Source organism: Pangasianodon hypophthalmus, chromosome 16 (assembly GCF_027358585.1).
Source record: "Pangasianodon hypophthalmus isolate fPanHyp1 chromosome 16, fPanHyp1.pri, whole genome shotgun sequence".
Lineage (NCBI taxonomy): Eukaryota > Metazoa > Chordata > Actinopteri > Siluriformes > Pangasiidae > Pangasianodon > Pangasianodon hypophthalmus.
In genome coordinates this window covers 6,222,451-6,250,216 of record NC_069725.1, presented here as the reverse complement: position 1 = coordinate 6,250,216, position 27,766 = coordinate 6,222,451, and the positions used below count along the sequence as shown (strand labels likewise).

Below are 27,766 nucleotides of genomic sequence, written 5' to 3'. Positions count from 1 at the left end.
CAGATAGCGCTTTCCTCCAAGAATGTTGCGCTGCCATGTGATGCTGCATGAGCAGTAATTTGAAAAAAATGAGGTGGCTGGCTTCACCTGTCTCAGAGGAAGCATGTATTAGCCTTTGCCCTCCCTGGGTGGTAGATGCCAATTGGCAAGATCAGATTGGGGAGTAAATGGGGAAAAAAAGTCTGTTTTTTTTTTTTTAGAATTAGCAAATGCAATTAATCCATTCTAAGTGTACATCTGAGTTGTTGTAGGTTGAGGGGCAGTCTGCAAATCCTGGGAATTGAACCCTACATTCTAGTCTCTAGCACAAAACCTAGAACCTTAGAACCATTAGGATTCTTTGTTTTGTTCCTCTGCCACCCTTAAAGGTTTTAAACAGAACTCTACAATAGAAGGAGTACCAAAGAGGGTTCCATTTAGACACCTTTAGCATGGGAAAAATCCTTAACCATTGTTTTTTTTAGGTTTCCTGAACAATATTTTGTATTTGATTTAACAGATTTGTGTTACATAAGCTTGGTACAATGACTAATTTCAAGAGCTTCATGTGAACTTATGAAGATGTGAACTTATTTTAGCTTCTTTCTTGCTATTAGATAGAGCTTCTGTGGTGAATTTATCACCAACTGCAAAATAAAGAACATTATTTTTTTTTGTCAAGAGATTTCTCAATTTATTTTTGTGCCTTTTTCTTTTGTTGGATCTGAGCTGTACAGGGGTATATAGTCGGTGACGTCTGGTCTACCAAGATACCAATCAGAATTAGCCATCTGTTTACTCAGCTTTGCCCCACAGAAATTAATGTGACTTCTTTCCTGCTCTCTTAGCCTCATTGTAAGCATTAGCAGAGTGGCTGTGACTGTAACCATAACCATGACTGTAAAAAGCAGTATTATTGCCCAATCAATAAAATGTTTTATAATACTGCTTACTTGCGCACATGAGCACATTAAAAAGTCAAGACAAAGTTTGCATGACAAAAACGCTCAACATTATATATACATATACAAAGTATATATACATAATTAAACTTGCAGAGATTCGCCGGTAAATCCCAGCTTAAATCAAATGATAGTAGTATTCATTTAAATAGAAGGACAGTATAGGGAACTTTAAACCTTTTCTATTAAACCCGAGCTGCTTCTGCATGTTGCAGTAACATACTCTGCTGACCAGTGTAGCTTTTTAAACTAGCTGAGAAAGGGAAGAAGCAGTGGAGTGTAGAGATCTTACCTTATTTTCCTGCTTTCCTTGACCACCTTGCTGCTAGAAAAGTATAAAAATACACCAACACACCACACAATATTCATAACTCAGAACAATGCAAACAAAACAATAGCATCATGGAAACTCTGTGTTTCCATGACACTTTATCAGCACTCACAGTGTACCTAAAAAATACAGACAGGTGCCAAATTAAAGGAAAGGAAGCACCCAAAACTGTCTTAAACACCTAGTGTTTGGCCACCATGAGCCTCCAGAGCAGCTTCAAGTCTCTGGAACTGTACTGGAGAAATGAACACAATATTTCTGAAATATATTTCTTCAATTGGTGTTTTGATGGAGGCAGAGAGCAAAGAAAAAAATCTCCTATAGGTGTTCAAATCATTTCCCTACTCAAGAAACTATTCAGCGAGCCCTCGAATCCTGTGGATGGGGGCGGGGTCATCCTGGAAGAGACCACGCCCATCAGGAAAGCAATATTTCTTCACAGGATAAAGGTGATCAGTAGGAAGAACTTAAAAAGCTTAATTTGTAGTGACGCTTCCCTATAAGGGGACAAGTGGAGCCAAACCATGCAAATAAATGCAGTAGCTTATGAGAGTTATGAGTTTTTCCTTTGTATGACTTTTGGTAGCTTTTAGTTATAATTAAATCATAGTGAGTGATATATATTTCTTCAATCCATTTACCATTGGTAAATGCATTTTAATGACAGATCTCTAGCATCACAAAGATTTTTTAAAAAATATTTGAAACTGTGTTGCCAGAGGCTTTGAGGGCTGTTTTTATGTGTTTTTTTTATTTTGTTGGAACATACTTTTGAATATTCAAGTATAGTCTTTGCAAATACTGTTTGTGAAAACAAAATGGAATACATACATGTCGCAAAATGGCTCAAACTTTGTTGAAATGCTGTAAGAAAATGCAGTACATTTTGGCTTAATACAATTGTTTGCAAATGCATAGTAATGCAAATGCATAGAAACATTTGCATAGAGATGCTGAATGAGCAACATGCTCTGCAACAATACTGCAGCAAATAAAAATACAATTATCCCTGAGACACACAGTAAGATAGCTATACAGCAGAGAGTGTCTGTAGTTTTCTAAATGATTCCTAGTTTATAAATCTTCTTATCGAGGGAGTCTTACAGATAGCCATGGGAAGGACGATAAATTGAAGAAGCTCTGCCAGGCATCTGTCTCCAAAATATTGTTATATATACTCAAGACCATACATTATATATTCCTGAACAGTAAAGTCAACAAAAATGCTCCACGTGCAAAAAGGAGAAACGCTAACTGTAATGTTATCATTGCATTTGAAACATTTGAAATAATAAAATTTAAAATAAATAGGACTACATTGGAAAATGATTTACTCATAATCTGAAATAACAGTCACAATAAACCTGTATCTCTGAGCTGCCATTGTTAATGTAATAAAGGTTTCTTTCTCATGGCTATTTTGAGAATAATCTTATGCAGACATCTGGCAGCCTTGCTTCACAGCAATAAAAAAAATAACGACAAAAAAATTACATTTCACAGAGCCACTGTCTGTCCCATTAGGTTTTTAGCTTCACATATTATGGGAACTAAAACTCTAGATATGTGTATGTGGAAGTTCTTTATCATTTTTTTGACTTTTTCTTGGCAGCTTTTTCCATCTTCATTTTAAGAGCCTTCTCCTTCTCTAGCCGCTTCTTCTCTTTTTTCTTCTCCATTTTTGCCTCCTTGTACTTCCAAACTGGTGGCTCCAGGTAACCTTTTGACATCTTCCTTTTCTTCTCCTTCTTGGGGGTCGGGTCAGCTGACTTGGTCACTTTGATATGAGGGATGCAGCTGGTGGGGAAGATGCTGTTGTGGCGTGCTATGCTGCGTGGGACCAGCCTGCGTATGCTGCTGGTGGCCATGGAGAACATGCTGCCCTTATGCTCTGTGTCTGAGAAGCATGAGGCCAGAGACACAGATGATCCGGAGGTGATGGTGGAGGAGGATGAGAAGATGGAGCCATTGCTGTTTTGTATCATGGGGCTCTTGGGCTTCTGGTCTGGGGTTTGCTGCATCAGTCCAGGCATGGCTAAACGCCTCTTGCCGATCTCCGGTGGACTCGTGGGACAGAATGGACGGCAGCCTGTGACCACTAGGGGACTGTGGATGCTCGTGGTGATGCGCACCATGTGATCCAGGACGCCGTTGTCCTGAGGATCCTGCGGAAAACTGAAAGTGAACGTGGACTTCAAACGATGGGCGACCTTCTGCCCTGCACTTTTTGTGGTTGTGGCTTTTCTCACCAGCTCTTTAAGATCTGGCCACTCCGGGACATAGCTTTCACAAAATTGCTCTGCACGGGGCCGGCTGGACAGTTGTCTCAGCCTTGTAAAAGTTTCAAAGTGTCCTGTTTTTAGTGCCCATTCTGTTACATCTTTCCTCCGTGTGGCATCTACTGAATTTATGTCTGCACCTGAAATACAGAGAGACAGGAAAGCAAAGTTAGACAGGGTCACAAGTTCTGGGAAAACTCATGTTTTATTTTACAGTGGTTCTCACTCTCAAATTCTGGGGATTCTATTCTGAATTTCTGTGTATGTCTTATCACATAGCAAACTGAACTTATTTTATTTCACAATAATTATAGTAACATGATTAATCTGTATTAGCAGTCACTTTACAAATAACAGAAATAACATTTAACACTCCTCGCACAAGGCACTTTACATGTTCATACTGCTGCTCAGGGTCTATAAACAGAGTTTACATTTTCATTACTACTGTGCTGTAGATGTTGGTTTGCTGTAGTGTTTAGGGTTTACTGTATAGTTAGTTTACTGTATAGTCAGTTGTACAGTTTATTGTCTGTATGTATGGTAATACATTGATTTTTGATTGTGTTACTTATCCTCTTGTCTGATGTCTCATGTTATATGTCATGTTGTAGCACCATAATTTCGGTTGAACTACATTTCATTCTTAATGTCTGTATGTGATGAGAGGAATGACACTAAAGCTTACTGGACTTGACAAATCATAGTAAAAGTGCAATCCGTTATTTCTGATCTTTTGATCTTGGTTTTGTAATGAATCATATAATGAGTCACACTATAGCAGGAAGACAACATCATTGCGCCCCCTTTTGGCCTCTTATTGAAGCACATAAATTAAATCTAAATTAAAACAGGTTGTGCAGAAGTTGAGATACTATTTATACACTAATTTTAGTGTAAGTATTTAAACTGTACTATATTACACTTTATTGTCAGAGTTACATAAAGTTTGAAGCAAACCTTCTGGTACGATGAAGTTAACAGTGTTACACAAGTGAAGTAAATGCCTTTTAGAATTTTTAGAATTTGATCTTAAAAAAGTATTAGTGATTGTTTTAGGTTGTTATTATTATTAGGATATTCTTCTGTTAGTATTAACTGCATTGGCATTAATGTAAAATAACCTTTTTGGACCAAACTAGCTCTGGAAATCAACTCTCTTGTCTGTGCTGCTGGCCAGAAATAGATTAGTGTAAATGAACTGCTGCCTTTATTGAACTAGCTCTAAATAGGTCTGGCTGGTATGAAGAGGGACTTTAAAGTCCTGATAAGTCCACGCATTCTTAATCCAGTCCTCTTTGAGACGACTCCTAGATTAGCAAAAGGGATCAGAAACGTCCTTAGATCTGACTTTTAAACCTGCCTGTGTTTGTATCATCATCTGCCAGCACCATGCTTTTAAAAAGTCTTGTTCTTCTCCAGCTTTGCAGATAGAAAGATGATGCAACTGTTTATCAACAGCACATAAAAGCAGCATTCAATTCAGGAAATTATACATTGTATTCTTTCTAAACATGAAATGCTTTAATTGCACCAAAGGTGTATTGGTATGAGATATACACCTGCTCATAGGTGGCGTATAGTTGTTGTTTTTTTCTCCAGAATAAATTTCATATGTGTTAAAAGTAGTCCAGTTGTCCACCCTGTCATTAGGAGATCAAATTTTGACCCACAGCCAATCACAGTTCATTAGCTCATGTATACAAAAAAGAGAAATCAGCATTCTCCTTCAAGCATGTTTCTATGAGGCTGCATTAGCAGCAGTCCAAAAAAATTATTGTGTTTTCATACAGCTCAGAGATAGGACCATTTGTAACAAAAAGTGATAAAAACAGTTGCTTAGGGCCTCCGAGCCACCAGGGGCTCTGTAAGAATGCTGTATTTCATATATAAATAAGAAATAAACACAAAGGATGGTGTGATGTATTACCATCTGGAAGTGGGTTATTTTCCTATAACAGAAACTTCTGAGGTGTTTTATTATACCACGATTACAATTTTTGAATTAATGACTTGAATTAATGAATTACAATTTGAATTTATGAATTAACGACACATCATGCTTTTTAACCATTTATAGATACATTAAACCGCAATATAAGTTGGCAGCTCTATAGCAGCTGTAAATAGTCATTTCCTCGCCAGCCTTTTGTTCTCTCTTGAAGTTAATAAGACAAAATTTGCAGCTTGATGTTACCAAAGTGCAAAGTCCTCTGTCCTCAAGATTTGTGGCTGAAATCCTACTGACTGTTACAAGGTGCTGACAATGGAGACTCTATCCATAAATGTTCAATAAACGTCTTCTCAACAAACACGTTTTTAAAAATCTGTTTATTATTACACTGTAAGACATTTCAAGTTGGTTAAACTTAGAAATGAAAGTTCAACTGCTGCCTTAAAAACGTGAGTAAACTCAACTTGAAGATAATCTTTGTTTCAACTCAAAGTCAAGTCAAGATCATGACTCAAAGTCATGACAAGTTTAATTTTAGAAAACTTAGAAACTTGAGTTCACTATCAAAACTTGTCATGGCAGTTGGAGTTATAGAGAGGATATAAGTTCACATAGCTTAATGGGGCTATCATGTTTTATAGTGTAGTCTCTAAGATTATGTAAATCATCCATCACACTCGTCCCTATAAATGAGTTGTTACTACAGAAATGAAAAAGCATTATGGTAATGAGCACAATAATATAAACAGGGGACTTCTGCAGGGGGCCCTTGTGGTCTCCGACTGGAAAGGTATGACTGGGGTGGTTAGGGAGGATGTCAAGTAGAATGTCAGCTAGGTCCCCCAAAGTTTTAGAAACAGTCCTCCAGATGAATCACATATTGTACCATTCACCTTTTCTTTATATGACTGTATACTATAATCACAATCTCACTACACAGTGTCACCCAGAAGAGGATCAGTTTCATTTTGTTTCTGGTTCCTCTCATGGATTCTTGCATATGGTTTCTTAAGGAGTTTTTCCTTGACACTGTTGCCTCTGGCTTGCTCAGTAGGGATTTAGATCTAGACCTGGAGTTCTGTAAAGCTGCTTTGTGACAATGCCTATTGTTGCAAAATGCTTTACAAATAAAAAGCAATTGAATTTCAATTCTTGGCTTGATAGCTACTCTGATAAGGGAGAACTAGCTACTGGGTGGGGATGGGAAATGATTAAATAGGGAGAAAATGGGGTAAACAATTTTACCAGCCATGAGCAGAGAGGCCACACAGTCGCTGTTGCCCTGCAAGGCTGCTTTAATGAGAGCAGTGAAGCCTCTGTGGTCTCTGAGCTCAATGTCCACACCAGAGTAGTAGTTCAGAATGTAGGTTAGGATGGTCGCAAAACCTGCAGTGTAAAGCATGATGAGGGTATTAGTTTTTTTTATTGTTTTAAATGAGTTATTTATTTATTAAGGTGAAACCATTTAAAAGAGTGCTTACCAGCTTGTGCTGCAATCATGAGTGCTGTGTTTCCATCATTATCTTGATGATTAATATCCAAAAATGGACACTCATTCAGGCCATACACAATATCTACGAAGCCTTTGGAAACTGCCAGCATAAGGCCGTTCTGTCAAAAAGTAGGACAAAACCCCCAAATCACTATTCTCATCTTTCAAGTCTTATGACTGTGTTATGCATTCTCAGACATTTTCTGTCATTAGATTAATTTTAAAAAGGCAGCTGAACTCCTACCCTGCCATTGATGTCCAGCTCCATGACTTCTTCCTGAGTCACGCCCTGCTCCAGCACTTTGCACAGGGACAAGGGCTGGTTCTTAGCACATGCCTGATACAGAGTGTTGACCGTGCCCTCCATATTGTCCTCCAATTCATAGTCAGGGATGACAGAATCATCTGAGAGCATGCTCCCAGAGTCTGAGTCATCCCAAGAATCAGACTCAGAGTCATCCTCATCTGGACCAAAGCCCAGATCTGGATCCTCATGCACGGTGACTTTAACTTTAGCCATCTGGGTCCCGCGAATGATGGATCACACACAGAGCAGGAGCTCCATTCCTGTTTGTATCCCAGCTGCAGCCAGCCCAGATTCCTGCAATGATGATGTAGGAATTGCCAGTGATTCTACATTGATCACAGATTCTACATTGATCACATCTTGCCAGTATACAGTAGTTTACAACATACAGTAATGGTAGGTATGAATCTGAGTGAAGCTTTTTTATTTTTAAACTCAGCATACCCTTGCTGTCAGAAAGCACCAAGGTTCAGAGAGTTATGGACATGGACTAAAAGCGGATGAAAAGGCTGACCATGGCACATGAGGTGATTGGAGCTGTGACTGACAGGTTGTAATCTGCTGCTGTAACAGATGTGAACCCAGTCAAACTATAAACTAACTAGCACAATCTTTCTTAGAACATGTAATGATTTTCATGGATGAATTTTTTAAAAATACCAGGCACATTTAACTGAGCATCACAGTGACTGTAGCACTCTGTAGCACCTAAGAAATCATTTTCACACACAATACAGTGATCTTTCAACATTATTTTATCATTTATTATTATTATTATTATTATTATTATTGTTAGTAGTAGTAGTACTATCTATTAAATAAATATTTAACCTAATAACATTAAACTGCTAGTTAAGACTGAGCTTTGACATCAGTTTCATGCACAAGGAGCTGAATGCTGTTCAATTCTGAAGAATGAGAATTGATGAAATGGCCTTTTACTATAACTGCATTCTTTGACATCAAACAGCTGAAGTCTAATGACATTTTAAACCCTGTATCTCCTGGGACAATGGTTCAGAAAGTGTTGTTTGCTCACAACACACAATAAGTCCTTTATCTGGACTGAGTTAATGTGTTTCTTGTCAGTGCAAGTTATATTGCAAGAGGGTTGCAAAGCAGCTTTGCCAATTCAGCATTTGGTCTTACAGGAGAACATGGCCATTAGGTTTCAATGACTGGCTATATTTAACTCCTGCTGGTGATAACATATTGTAACTGTTGCAGGGTGATGGAGAGAGGTGTTGTGATGGGGCATGCAGGGAGTGAAGATGGCAAAACATTGTGTTTCATTTCCATAAACAGTCTGTTCTTGCAGAACCAAATCTGCCTCAGTTTAGTTCCAGCAACAGATTTGTTCAACTGGCAGCACAAACACAACACAGCTCTACCAAACATTAAGCAGGCCTTTCCTCAGGCTGTGCTTAAAATGCAAAATGCTAAAACTCAATAACGTCTGGAAAAATGTTGGAAAAGTCTCACCTACCATGAATGATTTATAGCTGATTTAATTCAGTTGTTTGAATCCTCAGTACAGATTTATTGTATTTCATTAACAGTATTTGAATGTGTACAGGAATATTTTGTTAATTTATTAGATCTGTACAGCTTTCTATTCCTGAACCTTCCACTGACAGAACAAGTTATGGTCCAAGTTGCTATTATTTAGAGAATTATTGAGCTATTGATTTATTTTTGAATTATTGAGCTTTGGATTAAACTCTTTCAATTCAGTGGACCAGGCTAACAGCTACAAGAATTCAATAATAAGTATAATAAGTTTGATAATTGTGGGTTATGATTTCCACCACTGTAGCTAAAAAAAAAAAAAAATCACAAACCCCATTTAGTGAACCCCTGCTTTAAACTAACACATATTCTCTCTCTTTGCTCCCCTTCTTTACCTGACAAAAAGAAAGCCTGTCCCTTGTTGCCTTACCATACTATGTACTCAGTAGAAAGTGCAGGTGTCTCTGCTGCAGTCACACTTCTCTCCTGTGCTGCCTTGCTTGTCCTCCTGATAAAATGATGCAGACTCTTGCTATTTACTGGCGTCTCACCCACAGAGATAGGCTTTGGTCCTGTTTGTTTCCAATTCCTACTACTGTTCTGAGTCAGCCAGGTCACTTAGCTGAAGCACCTTCCCAAACCTTTACATAGATGCTGTCTTAAGTCAGGCAACATGTTCCTGCTCATCCTGATTATAAGAGATTTGGGGATTAGTTGTCAGAAACAGCAACAGGCTTTTTTTTTTCTCTGCAGTTAAAGTGGAGTTGAGAGCCCTTTGGTTTTTCCATCTTCTTTGGCCTTAGTCTTCTTATTTTCTCCATCTTTCACTGCCTTTACCGCTTCATTTCTTTCCAGAGTAGCACAGAGTTTAAGAAAAGTTGAGTGTAATGGCTTGGTTGACCAAGAATCTGTCTCAGATTATTTCACTCCTGTCAATCCCAGTGAGAAGAGATGGTAAAGAGAGTGTATTACCATGGGGTCTCCATGGAAATATGCTTTCTGCTGATATAAACAAATTATTTCTGTAGTCACTCACTCACTCAAACACACACACACACTCACACACAGGAACAATCACAGACGCACACAGACTTAAGACTTATATACTATATTTATATATATATTGTTGTTATTTGTTAGACAATTGTCAGACAATTGTTATTTTTCCAATTAAATAAACTATGAAATATGATAATCAGACTAAGAGTGTGTGTAGAGACGCATTACTCATACTGATCCTACTGCCCCCTACTGCTTTCACAGTGACATACTTTTGTACATTTTTTTTCAATGAACATGAACAGCTGAGTAACAGACACTATGATAGACTCATCACTTATCATGATGGATATTTCTTAAAATGTAGCTTTAATTGTAACTGATCACATATTTACTTAGTCTAAAACTACAATTATAATAATTATAATCTTCTCATTTGTTCTCTATTTTTTTTTTTAATTACTTAGAAGAATAAAAGAATAAATTTAGGGAAAAAGGACATGAAAACATCTTCAAATTTGGTGAATTTATCTACTACATCTTATTATGAGATCATTATAAAATTGGCTGAAGCAGCTTATAATTGTTTTTAATAATCTCGTGATCAGAAATATTAAATAAATATTTGCCTAGAAATTTTTCACTTATTAGGTATGTTGTGTACCCAGTGTAGTTCTAATGTACTGTATTTCCACTCAGTTTTCAGCTTGAGGAGGTACAGCTTGATCAACAGACGTGATGATGGATGATAGGAAATGTGTATAGGGAGTGTGTGCTTTCTCAGCCAGGGTCACCAAAACTTGGGAGAAAACAAGAGGACGGCGCTGAGCTGAGCAGGAAGAGAGCAAGACGTCCCTGCCCTTTTCTCCCATGGCTGACCTGAAGCAGGAAATGACAGGGAGAGAGAGGAAGTTTGGCTGACCTGGCATTTAATAGAGAGGCTGTTTAAGACTGCAACTCACAAGTTCAGAGAAAAATTACATTTATGTAACCTGCATGAAGTTTTTTTTGCAAGTGGTTACATTCCTAAAGAAGGAAGAGTACTGCTAATACTATATTGATACAAACTGTGTGCTTTATGTTTTATTGGTTATAGTTTTGTCATTACTGTACTGTAGTAACTGTATTGTCAGTTATCACGTCTTGACTCTAATGTGCTCTGAATTAGTGTCTTTCCTCATTGTGCCAGAAGAGGGAGTCAACACAAAGGTAACGAGAAACTGAAAATGAGTTCCTCTGTTGACCTAATTTCAAAAGAATCTCATTGCATTGTGTAATAGGTTATGCTGAACATTTATATTTATATGATTTGGTGCCCTTATCCAGAGAGTCTTACAGAAGTGCTTTGTGTCTCCATCAAAAACAGATCCTCGTGCTAGTACAAAAAATTCATGATCTAAGAATACTGTCATAAGTCATAAGTCATAAAACCCTGAATGCTGTCATAAGTCACAAGTCATACAACCCTATAAGTGGTACCGCAACAAAAAAGTACAAGTCGAGGATTTTTTAATTAGTGCTTGGTGAACAGATGGGTCTTCAGTCTTCGTTTAAAGACAGACTCAACTGTCCGGACAGCCTGGGGAAGGTCATTCCACCATCTGGGTGCCAGTAGAGTGCTCTTCCTTGTATCTTGAGGGATGGAGGTTCAAGTAGAGCCATGCTAGAAGCTTAAAGGGAATGTGGTGCAGAGTGGTATTTGATAAGTGCCTACATGTATGTGTGAGTTGGTCTGTTTTTGGCATTATAGGCAAGCATCAGTGTTTTCAATTTGATACTGACAGCTACAGGAACCAGTTTCCAGTAGTCCAAGTCTCAGGATTACAACGGACTAAACAAGCACCTAAGTGGCCCCCGTGGAGAGAGATCTTCCTGATACCAAGGACAAACCTACAAGATGGAGTCAGTCAACATGAGGAGAACTACTAACCTGTAATCGACTAGCTGCTGAGCCTTGAAACCTTTTAAAAAATGAACAAAATCCAACTTTCAGATCCAGATTTACAGCATGTTCAGCTTGTAATTAACTTAATTGTTGTATAATAATGAAATATTTGTCAGACAACCAGATCAGTGTTTTTGTCTTCTTGAAATTTAGATGTCACAAAAGTCCATTAAGTCCACCGAATCACCATTAAACCACATCTTACCACATGGACTCCATCAGAGACTAGCAGATGGTTGTAAGACACCACTGAATCTCATTTAAAAGCAATCAAACATGTCAAAAATCAATCACAGATCTGCTAAACTGTTTTTCCCCATGAGGACATTATCAACCCACATGGAAAACACAAAATACCATTACAACCCATTACAAAACCACTGAAAATGAACAGAAATCTGGGATGATTTTTTTTACAACAGGGTTGTGAGTGAAAAACGGCGGCTTATCATGATGGTTTTGACTCTGTTTGCTCTCTGCCCTCTCAAAGACTGGCGTTTGATCCCAGGCTGAGCTGGGGGATGAACAAGAAGGGCCGATGAGCTCTAAGTTTAGACAAAGTGCCAGTTCTAAACAAAACCATGTGCTAAACTATTATTAGACTCTTGGCAGTGTTTCCATGAGCCATTTTAACACATCTCCGCTCCAGCTTGGAGTGGCTGGAGCAGAATGTTTTAAACTCTTTTTTTTTTTTTTTTTTATTTGTTCGTCTCCACCTCGCAATCATACAGTTTAACTAAGTGTTTCTGAAAGCCCACAGTTGGGCATTATCTTAGGAGTATTTATGTGTAGGAAAAGTTAAATTTGATCTCGTGTGCGGTTTTGGCAGCTGAAAGTGAGCAATCACACTAACATTTGTAAATCTTTGGTGTTATTCTGACTCTGGGCCAGATGTGGAAGGAACAAGCTGCAGACAGTGGAATGTGTATGTCTGCTCTGTACGGGAAAAGGTGAAGCAGGTTAAACAAAATTCATAGTCTACTTATTTGAGTCCTGATAACAGATAAGGATGATGGATACTGGAACACAGTGGCACACACATATACACATATATCCATTCACTTATCACACTTGTTGTTTCAGCTTATGGCTAGAGAGTGCTATTCAGTGGCAAAAGTTCACTGATTCCTGTTTTTATGTGAGTTTAATCCAAGGAGATCCAACACTGTGGATAACTCGTTACAGGTTTGTCTGTGGTTCCCTGTTCCCTAGTGTTGACTCCAGCTGCCTTATTTGGTGTTTACACAAACCATGTGCCGCTAAATGGGTTTAGGACAGTGATAACAAGAGAAGACCTGATCTGTGGATGGCAGGAAGAAACCAAGAAGAGGAGGAGAAACAAAAACCTACTCTCAGAATCAACATCTTGTGCAAGAGAGAACACTAGGGAGCAAACGATGTATGGGGGAGAGGGAGGAGTGGACTTCTGAAGGGGTGGTAGATGCACGCAGCCAATAACAGGCTAGAGAAACTGAGACTTCAGAGACTCCAGACTTTAGAAAGTCAGTCCTCACTTTGGAAGGAAGGTACTAAAAAGCCAAAGAGCATGAGGAGAACGGAATGGGACACTGTAAAGGATAAAGAATTGAAAGAAATGAATTTAAACCCATGCCATGGTGCTTTGTGAAGTGACCTTACAGTGAGGGACGACAAAGATTCGGGACGAGGCCTGAGTGAATTGCGCTGTACATCTCTCCAAGACGCAGCAGCCAGAGAAGAGTGCTGGAATAAAGAAGGCACGTGTCATCCCAGACAAAAGCACCTTCAGCTCCTCCACAATCAATTATTTATGTGCAGGAGAGTTGCAGTGGGCCAGGCAAATAGGAGTTGGCCTGCAGCTCAAAGCTGTGCCGTAGTGTGCCGGAGGAAGGAAAGAGGGATACTGGAAGACCGGAGGAAGATAGAAATAGACCCGGGAGAACTGCTGCAAAAATGAAACCTCTTCAGAAGAACCAGGGGCGCACTGATCATATTTTAGGTGCCATGGCAGACATGCTGAGCTCACTGGCCATGCCCAGCCAACACTGGGTGAGTGAATGAGGCCTTCATGGTATTTTTTTATTTATTGTTTGTTTTTTACTTCATCATAAACAGCAAGTGACAAGCACTCTGAAATGATGGAGGTCAGGTGCTTGCTAATAGAAATGTCAGTGCATTTGTTAGAATGACTAGATTCAACTTTTTAAATGTATATATATATATATATATATATATATATATATATATATATATATATATATATATATATATATATATATACCCTTTTTACTTATTAAGCCAAAACAAAATTACTGATATATCGGAGAGAACAAGTGACTTGCTGTTGTTGTTGAAAATAATTTTCACTTCCTGATTTTCCTTCCACACAGATAAACTGTGAGCCATCTCTCTTTTCACTAACAGTCCCTCATGAAAAGATTACTAATGATATCACTAGCCTACTTGGCATGACCTCTTTGCACAGTATCTATTTGTAATTACAAACACATTCCAGAGATGAGATGAGATTTTGTGTGTGTGGTTATGCATGGAGTAACTTAAGAAGATAAGGAGACAGAGTCTGGAAACAAAACAAAAATATGCAGCATGTCCTCCTCTTGTCCTTTAGAAAAACAGGGAATTAACCAAGGAGTAGATGGAATTATCAAATGTCCATCAGGATAATCTTGTTTTATTCGTTCCAAAGTCCATTAATTCTAGGAGAAACATATATTGATTATTACAGTCTTATTTTAAGAGAAAGAAATAAAGAGACATTTATCAGGGGTTTTCAGAGGGATAAAAATAGGAGAGTAAATAAAACACATTTGTCATACAGCTCAGAGACAGAGCGAGCTTGGAGAGGAGAAGTGGGCATGCTGACGAGAGATTGGGCTCTGGCTGGGTACCATAACGAATGGTGAGGCCGGACTCTCCTCAGTGCTCATGAGGAATTTTGGATGTCCTACAAGCCTAGGAAACAGAGTAGCACTGATTAAGACATCGCTCCACAACCAAACAGATATTGCAGGCCCAACTCCTCACCGCAGATGTCAGGCTTGCATCCCAGTGCAATCGGACTGTCTGAATGCTTCTATTTTTTCCTGCATTAAAAGCAGTAATGAGTAATGAAAAATTAATTAAAGCAAGAAACAGAAAAAGAGACAAAACTATCTCTTTGTAATGAGCACTCAGATCAACACTTGCAATGAAACAGATTTTAAATTATAAATGTTGCAGTGACAGCGGTCGTGATATTAGACGGGAAGGCTAAAATCTAATAACTATCAATAGCTCGATAATGAAACTATTAGGGTCGAGCAATGCATTACATCATGAGGTATCACTGATGACATAATAAGAATGATTTGGTTCACAGACAGGCAGCTGTCTTTGTGATTTCTAATTTTTTTAAATTATGAAATATTTTTAAGTATCAAAAATGTAATTCTCAACAGGGCTTATGTTGTGTTTGGTTTGAATACCAAATATGGTAAACAGAAAAGTTGTAACCCTTTCGTTCAAACCAAAAAACACTAAATTTGTATTTCGATTGGACAATGTGTGCTCAGTCTATCTACTTTTAATTTCCTCTCCAGAAGCATTTTGGGGAAAAAAATAATGATAGAGTAAATAATATATCTTGTTCACGCTAGCTACACCCGTGATTGTATTTCACATGCACTTTTTCAATTGATGCTGTTGACGTGTCAACACCTGGCCTGATTAGGCTGCATGAATCTACAGTCTAGGCTAGAAAGAAATCAGCCCCAGCCTCGCTTATCCATACCATTCTGCATATTTTTCCTCTTATCTTGGTGATACTGCACATGGTTCTACAAAAGTTCAAAATAATCCGCCTTAAGACATGTGTTAACAGCAAATTATCTGAGGTGGATAAAACAAAACAATACAATGATACCATTTTATCTTTAAAAGACAAGAGGGATTTGCTAAATCCCTGAAGTATTAAAGTAAATACTACTATAAACTCATTTAAAACTATTATTTAATTATGATAGTATGAGTGGCCATATTAACAGGACATAATATGCTGAACTTGGTGGGAAAATTACTGCACTTTAAACACAGTGTTTTTCTCACCTGTAAGGTCATGAGATTGATGTGACATCAGGGTTAGAGGTGTGAAACCACCGTGTTAAACGTGTCAGGTCAGCACTATAATTGGGCAATAGGTGGTGTCACAGACCTTCCTCTCTGTTCAGAGATGGTTGTGGCCTCTTTAGTCTTCTTTCAAACTAGCTGGCTTCTCTGTCCATAACGTACTTTGTCAACCTCAAAAGAGTGCACCTTGTCCTTGTCCAGGAATTTGCCTTCCTGTGTTGGGACATGCACTAATGAAGTGGTTGTTTTGTTTCGGCAGTGTACTGATCTGTGCATTCCTCATGGCACTGGACTGTTTCTGTCTGAACGTGTTGCTGGGTTTGACATACTCTGGAGCATGGTGTTTACTGAAAATCCTCCTTGGTTTTTCTGACACCCTGCCACATAGGGGATTGTATTATTGTTCCATTTGCTCTGTTCTTCCTCTTCAGTTATTGGTCTGGTGTTCCCATTGGATCCTGTTGCTGGTTTGACAACAGCCAATTTTGGGTAACCACAAGCTTTTAAGGCTTTTCTCAGATGTTTGCACTACTTGTCCTTGGACTCTGAGATGGCCGGCACATTTTCACTCTGGTAGTGTGGTGTTCTAATCACTCAGGTTGTGATATGTTCAGCAACTGCTTCTATTTCCTGGACTTTGCTATTAATCCATATTGTGAGACCTTGATGACCTATGACATATCACTATTTGCATACATGTAAACTTTGGAGGCAATCAAAACTAAAAGGAAAACATTAAAACAGGATGGTGCTCTGGGCAACAGAACAAAATGCAGTGATATGTTCCTTACTTTAACAACGATCATGATGTGAAGAGGCGGTTAAGATTCTAGCAAAGAAGCTAAATAAGACTGAGTGACTTGACCATTTGGAAAATTCCTACCAAGAATATCAATCCAAGGTATTTACTTACACTGAGTTTTGGTAACTTGTAATTAGCTATCTAATGTGAGCCACCTAGCAGTGTAGCAAACCTGGCAGCTAGCACTACTATTATAGAACTCTCTATAATGACTACTTAGAACAATTACATTTCACTAGTAAAATCATTATCAAGTAGCTAGCTAGTTAGTCTTCAAGCATATTTTGAAGTTCGCTAGGCAGCTTATCTATCTAGTGAGCAGGGTTGCCCTTTTTCCAAAGTAAATAAGATCCCAAGTTGTGTATTTTTTTTTTAAACTGCATATATGTACATTTACATTTAAAACACTTTAAAGACACCCTTATCCAGAGTGACTTACAGAAGTGCTTTGTAGTCTCTATCAAAAACACATCCTCATGCTAGTTCAACAGGTCAAGCTCTAAGAATACCATTGAGCTAAATCCCTGTTAGGGGAAGGTTAGTACAGCAAGAAAAGAAATCACACGAGTCAATGGACTTAAAATTAAATAAGATATTAAGTAATAAACTGGCTAACTAGTTATAGCGGTACATGTTAGCTAGGGAATAAAATAAATAATGATAAGCTTGCTCTAGTGGTTAGCTAATGTTAGCTTGTTATGGCTGTCTACATTTACAGCATATAGCAGATGTTGTTATCCAGAGTGATTTCAGAAGTGGAACTTCATGCTAGTTCACTAGGTCAGGGACTAAAAGTACCTTCAGTCTAAAAACCCTGTTGGGATGTTAGTACAGTATGAAAAGAAAACACAAGGCAAGGATGATTTAAAAAAAATAGATAAACAAAGTGCTAACAACGTGCTCTCTTCATCTTTCATTTCCTGTTAGCTAGGGTACAAGTTGAGTAACAGATAAGCTTGGCCTATTGGTTAGCTAATGTTAGCTTGTTTTGGATGTTTAGCTTCATAACTAACTTTATTTAACTTTACTAGTAAGGCAGCTAGCTGGTCTACATTTAAAGAAGGAATATATTGTCAGGGATCTACTTAGCAGCGGTAACTCTGGACATGACTCTGGTTCCTGCTAGCTATAGGCAGTTGTTTGCTATAGATATTCCCAGAATCTAATAAACCTCAACTTAGTGCACACTTACAGTTCAGACTCACTTTGCCAAAATAAAGTCTGTTATAGATGCAAGAGACATATTATGAGATAGCAGAGCAGAGCATTTATGCTCCACAAATTGCAGTATAGTAGATTGGCTACTTCCTTTACTAAGCCTATTGATTGGATGCCATAAAGCACTCACCAAACTTACAGTCTTTTAGTATTGACTCAAACTTATAGTCTTTTAGTTGCTACCTCATGAACAACACTATTATAAAATGTAAATGCAACAATTGACGCAAATATGAAGGCAAGTGTTGGGTTTAATATTGTAAATTTTATGAAAGGAAACTGATTTTGCAGGTATTTTTCCTGCATTTATGTTCTCATGTGTTTTTGCAGAACTCAGAGAGCATAGAGGAGCTGCCAGTGGATGGCGAACAAAAGGCAGCCGGCCAGTCTCAGTGGGATCAGGAAAGGCTTGAGTGGGAGCAGGCATCTCGGGACAGCCCTGAGAGAGGGCAAAGGGACAAAGAAGGTAAGATTTAGAGGCCTTATTTGGTCCTGCTCAGCTCAACTTGGACAAGATTTTAATCCATCATATCTGACAGTGGTAAAGTTTCCAGATTCAGCCGAGAACAGAATAGTGAAATGCTGCAGTCAACAGAAATAGCAAAGTTACTCTGTACATGAGTCAAGGATAGACATATCTCCTCCACAGTGAGAGTTAATGATTCTAGCATCATCTACCCTCCACTCTATCTGACATGATTCACAGTGTTGATCAGCCAAAAGCTATTAGCATGACCAGGCAATAGCTCTTGCTGACAAGCCCATCATTACTCTTAATAGCCACTAGGAGCGGCATTTCTGTCATTGGACAGGCTTGTATTGTATGCAAGCTGCCAAATATTTACAAATATTTACAAATCCACCTATGACTATTAACATGAACCAAAACATTATTATAATAGTTTCAGATGAGTACATCTCATGCATGCACAAGATCTGATGTTAGAACAGCTCATTCTTGACCTGCAACGTTAGCTTTGCAGTCAAATCACACAATTAAGAGATAATCCGTACGTTTTGGTTTTGATGTGTGTGTGACTGTGCTTTGTGGAGATAAGTAGAGGTAGCATGGGTTTTATCAGATTGGATTTGTTACAGTGGTAATCCTGAGGTTAATGAACCACACCCTTTTAACTGTACAGCCTGTGCTGATAATCAGACTGGCCGCTAATGTTTGATAGAAAAATCTTATGAGTGGCTGCTGAGAACAACTTCCAGATGCCTGGAAGAGGCAGCTAAGCTTGCCTTTCCCCAAAGTCAGAAAAAAAGCCTATCGAATGCAGCCATAGTTATTTTGCCTAGGAAATGTTTGCGTGCATTCACTCTTTCCTTGAGTGCAATGGAACAAAAGGAGCTTTGTAACTGCCTTGAGGGAACAGGGTACTAGGGTTTGCACCATATGGACAGATGGTGAGCTGACATACAAAGTGCTGCGTATGGCGGGGGTGAAAATGATGACAAAGTTTATTTCAAATGAGACCACTTATATGGTTTATGCTGCCAAAACTTCATCGACTAAATGTTACGTTAAGCCATACCACAACCAGCCAGTGTTGTCTTTTGCTGACGTGAGTTTCCCTGCACACTAATTACACAGGATTATGTGGGTTCAGATTTCTCAAAGCTGTGCCTAAGCTGTGGATTTAATTGCTGACAACTCTGTAATGGTTTACAAACTGTATCTACTTTAATGAAAGGTCTCAAGACCAGCCTTGCTTTATTCAAAGATGTCTTTCTCTTGATAATGCAATTTAAGTGGCCCATTAATAAGATTTGAAAGGGCAGGGTGGAGTTTCCATACCTTGCTGAGGATGAGGAGGCCCCAGCTCTCGTTACTTCAGAGAAGGATGGAAGGACTGGAGACCACCCATCTGTTAAAGATTAGGAACAATATGCCTGCTGGTGGCTTCACTGGAATCACAGGACTGTGCAAGTATTCTCTAAATCACAAGCAGACACTGCATTTTGAAGTGAGACTGTCCCACTCTTTCTCCCACTCATTCTTTACCTTTTCTTATGCCAATGCAGTGTACCATGCTGCTGGTGTTCCTTAATATTTATATTTCTCCCTCAAATCCCCTCTTTCACTCAGCAAACTTTACAGCCCACCCATGAACAGAATAAGCCAGCTCCTCAAATTTGGATCGAGTCATTTAGCAGCTTTTATAACAGGCAAGGTTGTGCTGAGTGCATCAACGATAGCTGATCCTTGTCAGAGCAGAAAGCTTAGATACACAGCAACAGGAAACAGCCAGTTACCAAGTTACGTATTTTCTAAGAATCACAAACCCTGCAGAAGTGGGAATAAGCTAAGAGAGCAGGCTATAGGGTGCAGAACTCTTGGAGAATTAAAGGGAAGAAGAGTTGTGGAAATGTGTTCAGATTTAGAATTTGTCTTCAATAGTTTCCAATAAGGCTTCTGGGAATTGCAGTCTATTCACCAATGCTGGACGCGTAATCTTTCCATGTCCCAATTTTCCATGGGATTTTCATACTCACATGTAATCAGTTACTGCTTTCTCATCTTTCTTTTGCATGTCATAATCTTGCCAGTGTGGTTAGTATTATGCTGAAAAGTTTATAAAAGAATGTGTGAAAGAAATAATTAAGCAAAACTTTGTACTCCTGCTTGGCTACTGTATATTACTTTCAGCAGCCACTTGTCACTGATCAATAGTGAATAGATTCCAGACAAGGTTTTTAGATGAGGTATTAAATTTTTGCCAGGGTTGTAAACTGGCCCACCAAGTGAATCAGAGCAATAAACACAGCTACTGACAAAATACTGTATGCTAAAGATATGTAATTTCTCATTAGCAAGCTAGAAAGTTATTTTGATGCTATAACCACGTCTCTTTAAAAGTGATCTAATTTAGGGGTTTCACAGCAATGGGGGTAAATACTTATGCTATTTGTACTAACTTGTACATTTTATTATTTTACAGCCTATATTGAATTTTATGTCTGCTTCAATATTATAGACTATTGTGTGTAGATACATGACATATAATCCCAATTAAGTAAAACCATAATTTGGATTTTTCCCCCTTTGGTAATGAACTGCAGTCATCAGTTTTGTGGGTGATACTTATGTTCCTATATTCAGTCCATTTATATGTTCAGAAAGTACATGAACACATTTAAGAGAAGTTGTTGATATGTTATTGGTCTACTAAACTGATGTCTAGCTCACTTGACATTGAACTAAGTGTAATGTGGCCTGTTACCTAAAATGAGTTTGACACCCCTGCTCAAAAGGACAATTTAATGACATGCCTTTTATGGAACATTCACTCATTCATAAGTTTATGATTCATTATATCCTTGCATAACCTTTAAAAAAAGCAGCTACCGGAATCTACAGCTGGGCCTCTCAGGGGACCTGGTGGCTAAGCCAGGCCTGACCTTAAAAGGGCTACCACAGTTTTTCAGCAGGCCTGCTCTGAAATCGCATTTGCATGCGTCAGGCTTTAATGTTGCATATATTTGTATGAGTAAGTAGGTGTAACATAGCTATTTCAGTACTTATCCAATTATGATTAGACCATAGACTAACTTAGTAATCTATTATCTACCACCTGCCTTGCAGTTCACATGAGATCCCAGTTAGCAATCTAAACTATGTGTCAGAAAATAAGAAGCAGATGTCAGTGTTAAAACAATGAGAGTGTATGTAATTAAAGTAGAAGTCTAAACTTTTTGGCTTGAAAATAAACTGGGTTTGCTATGGAGAGCAGACAGGCACCCAGGTCATTGCTCCTGAGTGGATGACATTTTGATAGACTGCTGTTCTCAGCGCCTCTGCTCTGGGCTGCAGGCCAAAACAGACGGCCCGAAACGTCAGCTGTAAAGCATTCAGACGCCTCTATGAGCAGGATGAGCCTGTGTCAAATGCACCACAGAGCCATACTCCTCCTTTTATCTTTCACCACATGTGCATAAACTGAATATCATTATATTTGGTGGTATACTGGCCAAAATCGAAACAAAATTCAGGGCTCGACACTGATTAATTCGCCTTTTTGTACTTGTGCATAAATTATAAAAAAAGATTTTGCCATTTTTGCTTTTAAAAATTAAAAAACCATTCATTACAAGCATTATTAATTAATTCTTATTAAAAAAACCTAAAAGGTCATTATAACAAGCCAGGTCTTTCAATAAGACTTCACAAACTTCAGTGGAGAATAAATAAAACAAACAATAAAAAGTATAAAACTATTATACATGGTCTGCGTAATGACTAAGATGTGCTTTCAGTCAGTCTCTCAAGTCTGTAGTGGAAAAGTCCTTGAGAAAAACACGGAAACTTCTGGGTCCAAATTTTTCTACATTTTAATTCTCTCGGGCAAAAACCGTGTCGTTCTTGTACATTTTCAGCCATATATCCACCATAATGCTTTTGAATTCTCAAATCTGATTGGTTAGAATGTTGGAACGTCAATTAATTTTCTATAACAGCAGCTCTATTATTCAAATCAGAGGTTTATATTAATGCGGTCTTTCATGTTATTGTTTCTATAGTAACAGCTAATTCACAGGGGCTTGTATGGGAGATGTTGCACATAATCTCAGATTAATAATAAGATGATTAAAAACATGTTGATTTTTCAAAGAAATTATTGATATGGTGACGTTATCTGTTATCTGTTATCTGTAAGGAGCCATTTATTAAAAATTTATGGAAGTAGTCTCCAGTATCAGAATTGAGAAGGTCTTCAGGAAAGAGGACTTTGGCATTCTGATGTCTCTGTAACATGACAAGCTGCATTTTTATTAACTTCTACAGACAGAAAAAAAGACAGGCCAGTGAACATGGTGAAATAACAATTTACACCCATCATCCTGTTCAAAGTTTTACACCTCCTGGCCCTTAATGTATCGTGTTGCCTTCTTGAGAATCAATAAACCTTTGCATAATAGTTGTGTACGAGTCCCTCAGTTGTCCTCAGTGGGAAAGATGGATCTCAACATCATATAGCTACTGATGGAAAGGGGAGAAATATGCAGAAGATGCTGGAAAAGCGAATATTGTGCAGTACCTGGAGGATTTTTGTGAAGAACAGTGGGCAGTTTAACTGCTCAGGACAAACATAGCATAGGGCAGTACTTATTAAAAACAAAATGCAATTTTTATGATCCCTCTTTTTTTTTTTTTAATTATTAACATTTTGCAGATTCTGCAAGGCGTATGTAAACTTATGACCCTGACTGTAAATGTAAAAAAAAAAAAAGCATCTGATTGTTTTTATACATACTCTAGTTGTGAATTTATACTATATGATTCAGTGGAACAGTCAGCAAGGTCTGGGATGCGTCTTAAGGTTCCCACAAAGTACACAGCCAAGTCCCTTTGATGAACTGTCCATTTGGAGGTATAGCTTTGATCCAGGTCATTGGGATCGGGGGTTTTCTTCTGTCGGAGTCTTCTGACACTGACCAGGTGTCATCCTTACAGGCCACAGGGTTCACCACCCATCCCTCAGGCCCACAGAGAAACTGTGGTATCTTGGACTGGTCTGAGAAAGAATCCCAAAATATTTTCCTTCTTTCTGTACACATTAGTCTTTTTCAGCATGTACCATAGGACCAACTGCAGTGAAATGCTGGAGAGAGGAGGCGGAAGAATCGATGCGTTGCTCAGTGCAGGACTTTAATGAGATGCTTGTAAGAGTGATGCTTTATAAGGCGATGACACTAGGTCACAGTTGGAGTCAGAATGTCTTACGTAATCTGTGAGGGCTTCATTTTGTTTCCAGAATTCAGACAAGAAAGTTGTGTGGATTGTGTTTATATAAGATAACATCTGCTGGAAAATTTCTGAACTGTATGAAAAAAAGAGGTGGTAGATTTAATGCATGTGTGGAGACTTGTTTGAGGCTCGATGTGTGTGGGACTGATGGTAGATGGGGATGATGGGTACTGAGCCCAAGAGGGGCTGTGAAAGGCACCACTTGGTACTTACTCCCCTGTACCTTTATGTACGTTATGTGGGGTAGTACATGTGTGTTTGTGTGTCTGAAAGTAGGTGGGTGTGGTTGTGTGAAAAAACATACATCTTGTGGACTTATGCATGGGATTTGCAGACAAGCTAGTAAACAGTTTACACTACATAAAATGAGTTGGACCCCATGGCGCTGGATTAGTGCTTCTAACCTAGCCTTCCATTGCTCTCTGTGCAAGCAATACTGAATTGGGTTTTAGCTATGCCAGAAAAAGACAAACAGACAGAAAATCAGAGAGAGAGAGAGAGAGAGAGAGAAAGAGTGAAGCGAGACAGTGGATTAATATAAAAACTCTCTAGCTCTCAATTTGGATCTTAGTTTGTTATGTCTGGGGTTCACAGTAGGCTTATAGCCTCAGTATAGTGCTGGAGAATTTATCCTTCTGGTGAGGAGCGATTGTGGAGGAAACACACAGTCTTTCAGTGTCCTACACTGTCCTCTAACCATCTGTGTTACTATCTGTGCTACCATGTTTACTTATGTTTACAGCCTCTTGGTTTGGTTTCTGTCCATCACTTGGACTCTATGTGAAGAATTAAACTACCACATTTAATTAAGGGACTCATTAACCATATTTAATTGCTCAGAAAGTGTTGAGTATATGTTATTGTTGTTATTTACTAAAGTATAATTGTTTGATATGGTGATGTGTGAGGAGACACTTATAGAAGCCTTTATTTGTCACATATAAATTACAGCACAGTGAAATTCTTTTCTCCACATATCCCAGGTTGTTAGGAAGCTGAAATCAGAGTGCAGGGTCAGCCATGATACAGTGCCTCTGGAGCATATAGAGTTAAGGACCAGCTTGGGCCAGCTTGGTGCTGCTGGAACCCCTGACTTTGAGATCAGCACCTTGGAGTCTTAACCGTTGAACCACCACTGCCCTATGGAAGAAGTCTCCAATGTCTCCAGTGTCCAACTTTGCGGTGGTTAAAGCAGTAACTATGTTTCATATTGGACTGCATCACACCACCCTGTCATTGATTATTTATCTTTAACATAGGAACATACAGTATGCAGTCTTGCTCTCTACTGGCTGTACTTTGGTTAACTGCAATAATGATGATGGTCATCAGTCCTTTCCTCTCAGGTCACCCAACATGGACTGATTGTATTAAAGGAGCAGTTTGTAATTTTAAGAGCCCCCTGCTGCCTATGAAGTGAATTGCAATCGCAACTGAATTGAACTATTTATGCATTGTATGTTGTCTTTTAAGGAAACTGAGCAGCTCTGTTGTGGCTTGAAGCAGACCCTGTTTCTGAGCTGAAAAAATGAAGAAACATGCCAGGTCCTTTGAGAAATGTTGTGAAACACAGTTTCTGTATCTTTGAAATTCTATGATCACTCTAGGTTTCGAAATATTTTTTACAATGACATTTTATACCTTTAAATACAGAAATGTGGAACAAATGTAAAAATGTTTAAATTTAATTTCTTACTTTCTTTCTCTTTACTTTCGTACTGTACTTTCTTTCTGCTTTCATCTATACATGTTTTATAGCTTCAAGTCAGTTAAGATTCATTCAGACTCTCTGACCAGGCAGGCTATCTCACTCAGCAGTGGGTTTGCTAGAGGATCTAGGTCTTGACCTGTTACAGCCTTGATTAATGCTCAGGAAGGAGTGTCAGGCTCCACTGTTTCGAAAAACATCAGCTTCACCGTGTCGCTTATGGCTTTTCCAGAAGCCCATTTCTGTGCGGATGACTTGACCTTTTGTGATTTATGAGCTAAGGATTTGATTTCCGCTGGGGATCAAGCAGTCTGGCTGTTGGGGGGGGCAGGCTGAATTGAATGGGATTTAAATGCACGCAGCAGACCCAGGGTGAAGTATGAAGGGATGAAGAAAAGAAGAGCTGTTGCTGCAGCCGTGACCCCACTCCGCGCCATGCTGCTCAGCTCCTGGGCACACAAACAGGACCATTAATCCAGTCTTCTGAGAACTGGGAGCTTGTTCAGATACTTACATCTTTAGCCACCTCAAATGGCGGTGGTTGGCGCGGCTTGCACATCTGTCTTTAGAGTACATATGTGTCTGTGTGTGTGAGAGAGAGAAAAGGAGAGAGAGAGAGAGAGAGATTAAATGAGTGCACCAGAGAGCAGGAGCTTTATTACTGAATACTAACATATACACATTTTCCATATACTTAAAACCATCACATATGCAGTCCATTTCTATTCAACATTATGACTTATAACTGCATTATTTTCATTTCAGATTTTTGAGCACTATATATAACATTATGTCTGTATGCTCACACGTGTACACATACTCATTCATGCAATTTTTCCAATCAAGAGCTTCAGTTAATGTTAACATCACATTGGATTTCATCAGATCTTTGTCTAGATTGGAAAAAGACTGTCCAGTGTTTTGCGTGAGCCTGTACCCAGTGTAGCCTCAGATTCCTGTTCTTGGTTGACAGGAGTGGAACCCGATGTGGTCCTCGGCTGCTGCAGGCCATCTGCCTCACGGTTTGACATGCTACGTGCTCTGAGATGCTTTTCTGCCCACCACAGTTGTAAAGAGTGCTTATTTGAGTTACCGTAGCCTTCCTGTCAGCTTGACCATTCTCCTCTGACCTCTCATCAACAAGGAGTTTCTGCCTGCAGTACTGCAGCTCACTAGATGTTTCTTGTTTTTCTGCACCATTCTGTGTAAACCTTGAGACTGTTGTGTGTGAAAATCCCAGAAGATCAGCAGTTACTGAAATACTCAAACCAGCCCATCTGGCACCAACAACCATGCCATGGTTAAAGTCAGAAGGATCACACTTTTTCCTCATTCTGATATTTGATGTGAACCTTAACTGAAGCCCTTGACCCATATCTGCATGGTTTTATGCATTGCACAGCTGCCACAAGATTGGCTGAATGGATAATTGCATGAATGAGCAGATGGCTGGTGAGTGTATAATGAAGAACCTACGGAGAGTATCTATATCGTTATGTAATTCATATCTTTGGGGATTTCAGACTTGAGCTTCAACACCAGCAGATGCTTCATCCTTGGATGTTTTGTATTACACCATGTGCATAAATTCTTTATAAGCTGCTGTTAACACTGCACATATTTATTGACCACTCACTGATAGTGCTGAGTCCTCTATTGCTAGCATGGCTTTTAAGAGATAACCAAACGCTGAAGGAAGTGAGGCAAACAGCTGTGTTATAGCACACACACCCCCTACTGATGACAATTCATAATGCACTCAATTACATCATGCAGCACACAAGCTTCTCAAACGTCTTCCTGCGGATTATATAATCCTATGGTATGTAAGGATGTGAACAGTTAATTACTTTGAATCGTTAGTAATAAATTGTATTCTTCTCACATATTTAAATGATATTCACCAGTCTTTTACTATGCAATCAGATCTCTTTGATTTAATCTGTTTAGCCTTTCAGTGTGCGAGTGTGCGTGTGTGTGTGTGTTTTCTTTAATGTCATCAATCTTCACAGGAGTAATATGATATTAGTTGGAAAAATAAACTTGTACTCAATCCTATTTATCGCCTACATATGTCCCCAATTACTGCTGCATGGGCAGTTTTATGAACTTATTATTAAATTCTTATGTGTTCTGAGAGTGTTTGTTTGAATGTATGATAAAAAGGGTTGTGTGGAGAGAGTGAGAGAGAGAGAGAGAGAGAGAGAGAGGGAGAGAGAGAGTGGGTGGATACGGTTCCACAGTGTAGGAGCTGGATTTATGTTATATATGCCTATCAGTGGTGGGGAATGTTTTATTGCCCACACTCTTCTGTGATGAGAATTTTTCATTACCCACAATCCTCTGAGGTTTCACTCAGAGTTATCTCAGTTTCTTACTTTCTTTCGTCTTTCTAGGTACCATCAGGACCATGCACAGTCATAGC

At 38.8% G+C, this 27,766-nt stretch overlaps 2 protein-coding genes across 4 annotated transcripts in view; one reads left to right on the top strand and one right to left on the bottom strand.

Moving 5' to 3' along the window:
- Positions 1 to 2,056: 2,056 nt before the first annotated feature.
- On the bottom strand, positions 2,057 to 9,430 carry ankrd33aa (ankyrin repeat domain 33Aa). The gene is made up of 5 exons (XM_026920745.3): positions 9,244 to 9,430; positions 7,242 to 7,598; positions 6,987 to 7,116; positions 6,751 to 6,891; positions 2,057 to 3,691 (listed from the first exon to the last, which is right to left on the bottom strand). Exons 2-5 carry the CDS (start codon positions 7,515 to 7,517, stop codon positions 2,859 to 2,861), a joined length of 1,380 nt encoding a protein of 459 aa, XP_026776546.3. The 5' UTR covers positions 7,518 to 7,598; positions 9,244 to 9,430; the 3' UTR covers positions 2,057 to 2,858.
- A 3,802-nt stretch (positions 9,431 to 13,232) lies between these two features.
- Positions 13,233 to 27,766, top strand: part of arhgef25a (Rho guanine nucleotide exchange factor (GEF) 25a) — a 73,680-nt gene continuing 59,146 nt past the window's right edge. For 2 of the 3 annotated variants that reach the window (XM_026920780.3, XM_026920779.3), the window contains exons 1-2: positions 13,234 to 13,785; positions 18,212 to 18,347. In XM_026920780.3, the coding sequence (XP_026776581.3) occupies positions 13,690 to 13,785; positions 18,212 to 18,347 (232 nt within the window). In that variant the 5' untranslated portion in view covers positions 13,234 to 13,689. Of the gene's footprint in view, positions 13,786 to 18,211; positions 18,348 to 27,766 lie in introns of all 3 variants that reach the window. The other variant, XM_034311860.2, reaches the window with a different exon arrangement.